The sequence below is a fragment of the Paralichthys olivaceus genome, chromosome 8 (genome assembly GCF_024713975.1).
Source record: "Paralichthys olivaceus isolate ysfri-2021 chromosome 8, ASM2471397v2, whole genome shotgun sequence".
NCBI lineage: Eukaryota > Metazoa > Chordata > Actinopteri > Pleuronectiformes > Paralichthyidae > Paralichthys > Paralichthys olivaceus.
In genome coordinates, this window is record NC_091100.1 from 2,210,535 (window position 1) to 2,220,180 (window position 9,646).

The 9,646-nt window shown below is 40.8% G+C and overlaps 2 protein-coding genes across 2 annotated transcripts; one reads left to right on the forward strand and one right to left on the reverse strand.

Moving 5' to 3' along the window:
• Positions 1-1,773: 1,773 nt before the first annotated feature.
• On the reverse strand, positions 1,774-5,711 carry wdr83os (WD repeat domain 83 opposite strand). Its single transcript, XM_020104036.2, has 4 exons — positions 5,551-5,711; positions 4,919-5,024; positions 3,786-3,883; positions 1,774-2,190 (listed from the first exon to the last, which is right to left on the reverse strand). Exons 1-4 carry the CDS (start codon positions 5,598-5,600, stop codon positions 2,124-2,126), a joined length of 321 nt encoding a protein of 106 aa, XP_019959595.1. The 5' UTR covers positions 5,601-5,711; the 3' UTR covers positions 1,774-2,123.
• Positions 5,712-6,168: 457 nt separating this feature from the next.
• On the forward strand, positions 6,169-9,466 carry wdr83 (WD repeat domain containing 83). Its single transcript, XM_020104025.2, has 10 exons — positions 6,169-6,281; positions 6,643-6,753; positions 6,954-7,074; positions 7,222-7,327; positions 7,411-7,459; positions 7,694-7,820; positions 7,938-8,005; positions 8,282-8,390; positions 8,758-8,872; positions 9,142-9,466. Exons 2-10 carry the CDS (start codon positions 6,651-6,653, stop codon positions 9,286-9,288), a joined length of 945 nt encoding a protein of 314 aa, XP_019959584.1. The 5' UTR covers positions 6,169-6,281; positions 6,643-6,650; the 3' UTR covers positions 9,289-9,466.
• Positions 9,467-9,646: the final 180 nt, after the last annotated feature.

A 9,646-nucleotide genomic window follows, 5' to 3' on the forward strand; every position in this document is an offset into this window, starting at 1 on the left:
GTCCCACTCTGCTTATTCATGAACCAATAGCTGTGTCTCGCTATCAGTCAACACATCAGCTCTGGTTCTTTGTAACGCTTCCTAAACATGATGTAGTTTAGTCACGTGTGAGGAGCTTTAATGAACTTTTATGAATTTCTAAGTAAGGTTCTAAGTCTATGTTCTAAGTAATGTGACTGTCCATTTCATCATTACATTAAAAAACCTGCATAATCATTTATTTGTCTTTCTGCTCTGTCATGAGCAAACATATCTAAATGTATTTCGGCCTTTGATATATTATTTAAGTGATGTTTTCTCACGTGGGCTTACGCAGACATTTTCTGGACATTTAACTGAGGGGCTGCAGTTAAATCTCCAGGAAATGTCCCTCTTAAAAGTCCAACATGCTTAAAACCACCTTCTGTCTGTGTAATAAACAAATCCTCCCTCAAAATATGTGACAATTATGTTTCCAAGGTGACGTTGAGATTTCCTCCCAGAGGAGACATCCAACTCTCGTTCTGATGGGAGTCAGAGGACTAATTAAGTCTGAGCAACTGAGCACCGAGGCCGAGGAGGGACATGGCTCTTTGACTGGGCCGAGTTTTAATTCTGTGGAACTGTTTTCTTCTGACAGGACGAAAACAATCTGGTTTTAAACCAGCAACAGTAACAGTGTCAATGTTGGGCCTGTGAGACATCACGCGGGGTGAAAGCAGACATCTGGTAAACTTTGGTCCAACTGCCACGTCATTTAGATTAAGAGGACATTGTATCTGTGGCGCCTTTTTGAGGAAATGTTGCCAATTGAGATTTATTTCCAAGACATCGTTAAAGTATTTATATGAGAAAAACCAGATCGTGAAGTTTTCGTCTGTTAACAAATTCATCCATTTGAGCTGAAGTCATTTCCTGCAGCTTCATTAGCTCATTTGTGATGCTGCGGTGCCCTCTAGTGTTAGAAGGCGATGGAGGCCGAACAGTCACACTGCTGCTCCGCTCTCATTGGGCAGATCCAGAAGAGCAGAATATGGATATTTGATTTAATTCAAGTCGTCTCCAGCCCGTCACCCTCTGAACTTCAAATCTACATTCAGCAAACTGTGACAGTTTTTAATATCCAAATTACGCAGCCCCCCCGATCAATGCTGCAGATAACTGACAACTTCAATATCCTCTCCTGTGATAGCGATCAAACAACAAATGCACCAGCTGGACTGGAGCCAACAGAATTGGGGAAAAAACAACAATGGGATAAAGGGAGTCGTAGACTTGTGTTTTAATTAACTTCGCTAGGGAGGTTGAATTTTGTCTGTCATCGGAATTACGCAAAATTTGGAGGAAGGATGAAACATGGGCTGAGAAAGAACCCAGTAAATGTTGGCGTGGATCTGGACAAAGATGCGGATCAGAGATTTCTTTATTACTTTCTTTAAAATTGACATTCAGAGTGTTTTTGTCATTTTCACAGAATTCACAGGGAACAATTCATGGAGCGTGATGCAAAAAATCCTATTTAACTCATATCTATGAGCTTGTGTAGTTTAGTGCAGCTTGATTAACATTCTAGTTTTATCTTTTTGTTTGTTTAGATAAATGTACGCAGGACTCCAAGGAAAGTGGTTCTGACACTGAGCAGATTATTCTCCTGAAACAAAGAACACTGAATGAAATTGAAACTGAACAAGTGGCCAAGAGGCATCGGGTTTGCTCTTAAGACGCTTCCTGTTCGTCTGTCGACCAACTGCAGCATGGAAGAAAGATTTTCTCCCCAAGACAAAAGGCAACAGCTCATTTTAAAACTGTACAACTTTATTGACGATAACCTGCCACAGATCAGCCAAAAGAGTCACATTTCAAGGTTTTCATCAACAACCAAAAGACTTAGAAAAGATTAAAAAGAGAAACACATGAGAACACAGTCAAAAACCATTAGCTGTCTCCATCTTGACGTTGTGTCCTTATTCTTTACCTCTCTTGGCCATCTGTTTTCTCTCTCTTCTTCTCTTTCTATCAAATTATCTCTCCTTCAGTCTCTACTTCTCCCCCCCCCCACCAATGGCCAGCGGGGAGCTGATCAGCTGTCTCGTCACCCACTCCGGCGTCCATGGTTCACTCGCTCTCCTGCGGTTGGCCCTCGGTTACCATGGCGGCGACATTGGCTGTGGGTTCTGGAGGTAAGACATGACGACTGCTGAGATGGACAACCTGCAGACGGCACGAAGGAGAAGAACACATCATGCAAAGTGTCAAAATACAGCCTGAAAATCACCGTCTAAGAGGCGCTGAACAACTTGGCAACGTGTTTGCTGGGTTTTCTGCTCAGGACTGAATTTAGTTGAGACACGAATGTCACAGAAAATGTGATATTTTCTATCGTGGCACCAGGTTTCAGGAACTTTCACATGGGCTTCACTTTCCAGACCCAGAGTCTACCTCCGTTTTTATGTGCACTTTCTGTTTTTATCGGTTCGGCTTGTTTGCACTTTTGTTTGTGGAGTGTGACTTTTTAAAATGACTTTTCAATTATTGCACATGAGGCATATAAACACACTCCTGCCCTCTTTGTATTTAATTACATATTTTGCTTACGAGCAATTAAACATTGCAGCTGAGCTCAGTTTCAATTCGTATTGAAGCGTTTTTAAGAATTCACCCCTGAGCCCTGTGAAAGCGCTGTTAGACCATTTACCAAAACATAAATGAAGCAGGTTCACCAGAAAACTTCAGTGACGTACCGGCCCTCCACTGATATTTCATCCTGTGCACACAGTCACCTTTGTTTAATAACACAGGGAAACTTAGGTCATAACTTGGCTACTGACAAATGTCCTAAAACTGGCCTTGAACCAGCTCCTACGCGTATGAGGTCGGTGCATTACGGTCATCGTCTGACATCATTTGCTGAGCCAAACATTTTGTGTTACCAAACTGTGAGTGCATCGAGCTCGTCTTTAATACAACCTCATCTAGACGATGGACCTGGAGGTTTTTTTCCTTCATTGCAAATCTGTCTGGGAGGCCCTGGACAAGTGCCCCTGCTGTCGTTCTCTTCTATAAGCAAATGGAAATGTACCAACTCTGGAGGTCACACAGTTAAAAGCTTTTGGACATTAGAGCTGGCTCATCTGATGTCTCAATGGCAGAGGAAAGCAAGGTCTAACCTACAGTATTAAAACTGCTCATTCAAGAATTAATATAAAACACAGAGAACAAATTGTGCAATGGGATAAAGCTAAATATGTAAAAGTGAAAAACCCTGTTCCACTATTTGGTTGTTTGTTTTTAAGTGTAATGTTCTTTGAATCGTCTCTGTGGACAACATAACTTTAAAAGAACGAAGAATGTGATGTGACCAATTCTTCAAGTAGAAGAGATTCAAGTGGAAGTCAATAAAGAATAATATTGAATTATCTTCAAGGCAGTAGACAGCCAGCTCTTCATCCACAGAGCTGCACTCACGAATTTGAGATGTTTTCTGCTGATCTCAAAGATACAAACCTCTCAGTACAACACAGCTGGAAAAGAAAAGCTACAACACATATATATTTCACTTTAGAAAATAGTACATGAATGTGAATATAGTGCACAGGGAGAACACTGTGTATATGAACCTTAGGCTGTATGCAAAGATGGAAGGCATGATGGCTCTCAAATGTAAAGACTGACGTGTATCTGCAGGATCCATTTGATGCAAGATAGCGGCGTGTGAATCTGGTATATATGGCTTTGTTTGTGGATAATGGAAGGAAGTGGAGATGTGCTGTCCATCTTTATTTACAATCTATGTATTGTCTACTCACATGAAGCTGCTCATCATCTGCTTGGTGTCCTCTGAGCTTCTGGAGTTTGCAAAACTGATGAAAGAGCAGTAGACTGCGATCCAAGCGCACCACTTCAACTGAAACAAACATGGATAATCTGTATTAGCAAAGACGAGCTTTGGAGATACACAGAGGAAAATTAACAACAGCACTGAATCAATAGTACATAATTACCTTGAATTTGGTGTTCGTACACAGACTAGAACATATGGGTTAAGTTAGTGTATCACTGATATAAAATGACAGAACTCCCCAAAACAAAGGAATTCTGAAGGCAGAGGGAAGCCCTGAAAGTCTTTCATGCAAACATGACATCCAGACATTATTTTGTAAACCCCCAGTAAAACATTCACTGCCTCTTTCTGACACATTTCCAGTCTTTGCTTAAGAAATCCTGAAATATCAATTAATCAATAATTCCTGATATTAAAGAAAGGGCGATGTATAAACCCCAATCAGGTAATGCTAACGCCTTTGTCTACTGTAGTAATGATATTCACAATGAAGTCATGATGTTATTTATAGCATATGATGACGAATCACTGTTCAATCTCAATAAGCTGCCTAGAATTCTATTGTTAATGTTTTGCTTCTTTATACAACCGCATTTTCTGACTTCATGGTGACGTGCATGTATAGCTACGCCTGCGCACAGACACATTTTTTTATGCCAACAAGTAAGAATAGTTCTTTGTTAAGGGAAAGACGATCAATTAATCAAATGATCTGCTATTGGACTGGGAGGAGGTCACACAACCCCGCTGCTGTCTCCTCTTTGTTTCATTTACTGCGCCCTTTCTGCTGAGAGTCAAACGCTGACCTTCAATCTTTCATCGGAGAGGTGAGTTTACCTTTAATCTTCTAAATGGAACAATTGGGCTGGACCAAGGTCAACCATTCAGGGGCAACACCCATTTAGTGTGACACACAAACACACACACACACGTGAAAATAATCTGAGCTGGAGGACGAGGGAGAGATGGGAGTCACAGAGGGAGAGATGGGAGTCACAGAGGGAGAGATGGGAGTCACAGAGGGAGAGATGGGAGTCACAGAGGGAGAGATGGGAGTCACAGAGGTTGAGTGTGAGGGCATGTTTGTGTGAGAGTCACCTTGAGCATCAGCCCACACATGCTGAAGATCATGCCGAGCAGGTTCATGTAGTCCGGCGTGGGGTCTTCCAGTGTGGGGTTAGACTCTGTGCTGGGGGGCTTGTACCTGCAACACCACAAGCATGAGAACTTTTAATTATCAGTGTTTATTACTGTTGAAAACATCACTGCAGCTTTAGGGCTTTTTCTTCCGCTGGAGTTTAGAGACATTGAACAAATTAAAAACAGATCTGGGTGAAAACAACAGTACATTTTGAGGACATGTGTCTCAATATGTCAACATGTCTCCCTGACATCACCCGAGTGATTCCTGTAGTGTCCTTCAGGTGTTTCTGACTTTGACACCACATTAAACCAAACGATTGTGAGAAAATCCCAAAGAAAAGGCGATTTACTAAATGAGAAACATCCGTGAAACACAGATAGACACCGCACATTTAATATAAACCATCACAACAATTAACATCCGACTAAACGTTAACAAACTATCATCGTGTTGTTTAAAGTGGCGAAGAGTCAGTTGATCACTAATCTCCTCAGGCATGATCTGTGGCGACGGCTAGCTTGTTAGCTTTAGCTCAACGCTGCTAATTCCACAAATTACCGCTGAGTTTTCTTTATAAAACACGAACCTTAAAATCTTATTTAGCCTCTTCGGGTCCGACACGTTGTTAGAGGTCATGGTATCCGACTAAAAGGCTCCTGTCGCGGGTTAATCTGAGGTTAGAACACCGGTGACCGCGAACAGCTGACGGGCCTGAGCGACTGGGCGGAAGTGGGGACAGCTATATCCGGTGTATCTCAAAATAAAGGCAGAAAGTGCTCTGCAGGGCAAACTATCTAACAAAAAAAGAGGTTTTGTAAACAATCGGAGCTTTTTTAAAATCATTACATTACAACTTAATTCTTCCATATTTATCATACTGCAATATAGTTTGGAAACATATCTGTACAAAGTACAATGTCTTTTCGATTCCTTCCCAAAGCTCTTTCACCCCAAAACTAAATTGACTATTTGTGACATTTTACATATTTTGAAACTCTTGCATTTGTTGAAATATACAAACTATATTTTTTTGTTTTACTAATTTTTGTCAAATTGTCTATTTCGTTTAAACATGTATTGAAGATTTAATGTAATTACATTCTTGTCGTGCTTTTCACACGAGTCGACACTGGTTTCATTCTATTTTAATGTATTTTTAACATTTAATATATGTGAAATAAACTTTACGAAACTAAAATAAAGCGGAAATGGGGTTTGAACTTTTATTCTGACAGGACTGTGTGAACCCAGTGTGCATTGCGCGAACTAGCAAACACATAAATGGATGAAATGAATGAAAGCAGATGATTAACTGAGGTTTGATTCCTTCCGATCATTTCAATATTGATCAATCAACTATTTAATAACTAGCAGTAGCATCGGGAACATCACCCACGACGCTCCCACAATATTAAACCTGGTTCAGGTTAACTGAGTGTGTAGCATCAGTTAGCAGCTAACTGTGTAAACATCTGCTAATCAGCAAACATGCTACTTCTGTTTAAATCTACTGTTCAATCCATTTATACATGAATCCCATGAACTGAAGGAGCTCACCTGGTTTCTTTGAATTGACAAACTAATTCAGTGCTTTCATTTTCCTATGTAATGCTAACCTGGCTAACAGAGTGTTTATAGTCGTTCCTGACATGTGCATGTTGTGGTTTTTTGGGATCAGGCTATGTCATGGCGTTTCCTGAGCCCAGACCTCAGGTTCCTCAGCTTCCTCAGCATCTGCTCAGGACCATCGACTGTCAGCAGGGAGCTGTCAGGGCTGTTCGCTTCAACGGTGAGAAACACCCACCTCATCTCAAGAGACATAAGATTTAACATCATGTGCAAGATGTGAAAGTCATTCTTAATCTTGCAAATTCCCCCATTGTAGACAGATAGGTAGATCAGTGTAATGTTTGGGATCTATGTTACCAGCTCCATGTTAGTCTCATTCACAGTAGTTTACCCCTGTCCTCTGTCTCCCTGCTCGCTCAGCTGATGGGAACTACCTGCTGTCTTGTGGCAGTGACAAGTCTCTGAAGCTGTGGAGTGTGAGCAGAGGGACCCTGCTGAAGTCCTACAGCGGCCATGGTTACGAGGTTCTGGACGCTGATGGGTGAGTTGATTTTATGACCTCCTCCACAGGACAGTTATCTTAGCGATATGCCACCAAACTGGCAGAATGAATGAGTGTAAACTGCAAAAACATGAAGAAAGAAGAGAAGCTAAATCACGGTGTTGTGTGTTTTGTTTTCTTTCACAGCTCATATGACAACAGCCTAATTTGCACCTGCAGCTCAGACAAGACGGTGATCCTGTGGGACGTCGCCACGGGACAGGTCACACGCAAATTCAGAGGTCATGCCGGGGTCAGTTCTGCCGATTATAACTCTGCTTCCTGTTTTTGTAGAAGTATTTGTCGATTTAGTTTTATATCACTCTCTGTTCACAGAAAGTCAACTGTGTCCAGTTTAACGAGGAGGCAACTGTAATCTTGTCTGGTGAGTTTTCAATAAAATGCCTCCAATCAATGAATAATTCACTATATATTGTTTTTAGCACAATTTGTTATTTGAAATAAACTTTACCAGTTCAACACTGAGGTGAGTGTCATGGTCCATATTTATTTTAAATTGTCAAGAGCTCATCAACGCTAAAACTGATTCTAAATGTTTTTATATGTCCGTGGTAAAATATGTTTGGATTATGACGTTTGCATGTGTCTCTTCATCCAGGTGCCATAGATGGGACAGTTAGGTGCTGGGACACCAGGTCCAGAAGATTTGAACCTATCCAGGTTTTGGACGAGGCCAAGGACGGCGTCAGCAGCCTGAAAGTGGTGCAACACGAGCTGCTCACAGGGTGAGAAAAGCTTTTTGCATTTTGAATCTATAACAAATCACCCCACTATTGTAGTTAGGCACAGACTTCAGTTTAATATTTCGCTTGCACATTATTCTGAAATCTTCTTCTGTTCAGATCTGTCGACGGCAGAGTGAGGCGCTACGACCTGAGGATGGGTCAGCTGCATGTGGACTTCATCAACAGTCAGTAAACATTTTTAACTTTCATGTTTTAAAGGAAATTACTTTCACTGGGAAAATTTGCAGGAATATAAGTATTGGTAGTAATAGAAGTATTATTAAGTTATAATTATGTTTATTTATTTTTAAATGAACAAGGACTCAATGCACATGAATTGACTTTATATAATCTGTGACTTTGATCTATAACACAGGGAAATGTCGTTATGTCACCAAGCAAAAACAATCTGAAAATGTGAGTTGGTTATAAACACATTCTTTAACTTGTGTGTGTTCCAGGTCCCATCACGTGCGTTTGTTTCAGTCAAGACGGTCAGTGCACGCTGAGCTCCAGTTTGGATTCAACAGTCCGACTACTGGATAAGAGCACAGGGGAAATGTTAGGAGAGTGAGTGATGTTCAGTCTCATTTCAAATTATAAACATGAATTGTTTTTATATGATAGATATAGATTATAAAATCAATATTGCTGAATCCCATTGTAAATATAAATCCAGGGAAAAGACTATTAGTGGCAGTTTGTGCCAATATTTATCTCAGCGTCAATTTAAGAAAACGCTGTGAGAGAAAGTCTTCAAAGCTAAAACAATCGATCTTGACACAGCTGCAATAAAATGTAAAGATTATAAAAGGTTGTATTCCTTGATTTGTACATTTCTGACCTCTTCCTGGGAAGTTTACAAAAATGTCACCAACAGATTTGTAAAACATTTGTTGACCGAGTCACATGTAAATGTTTCGTTTGTTTCCCTCAGGTTTACAGGACATAAGATGAAGGGCTACAAGCTGGACTGCTGTCTGTCCAGTAAAGACACACATGTCCTGAGCTGCTCTGAGGACGGACACGTCTACTGCTGGGACCTGGTGGAGGTCAGCTTCCACCTACATTTACTATCATAAGAGTAATTAACAGAGCAGCAGACAGGGTGCGACAGGGGAAAGCTAGAACTCTGATGCTGAACAGAGCTAAGTCCAGAGCAGCAGCAGCCTTTGACCCATCTGTGTGATGATATGGTAGAAAATAATGTGAATGTGATGATGCTCCACGTCCAGTTCAATCAAATTCAATCCAAATCCGGTCTGACTGTATATTAGACACAGTCCTAGAAAGTACCTCTAATGTTTTTTCTGACTTTCAGGGCTCTTTGTCCTTGAAGCTGCCCGTGGGAAAAGCTGTGGTCCAGTCGCTGTCCTTCCACCCCACAGAGACGTGCCTCCTCACCGCAATGGAGGGGCGTGTCCAGGTGTGGGGGGTGGAGCCTGAGGAGGACGTGATGGCCACATAGAGTCGGTGGAGTTTCTGTTTTGGTTTTTGTTGTAATTCCAGTAGAACCTCACGGTGACAAAAAAAACTCCCACTTCTAGTTTTTTGAAAAGCAAGTTCTTACAAAACAATGACGATTTTTGTGTGAGAAACATTCTTATTTTTTTATTAAAAAACCTTGATTACAAACATTTTCAAAATTTTGTAATTTCTCTTTTTACTTGAAATGAACTGACCACAAATACTGATTCTTTCTGTACAAGTTGATCTTTATTAGGAACTGTACACACAACAAATCTACAGATGAGCACATTACAAAATAAATTAATCAGCATGACGAGAGGACGACGTCAAATAAATAAATAACTTATCTTGCATAA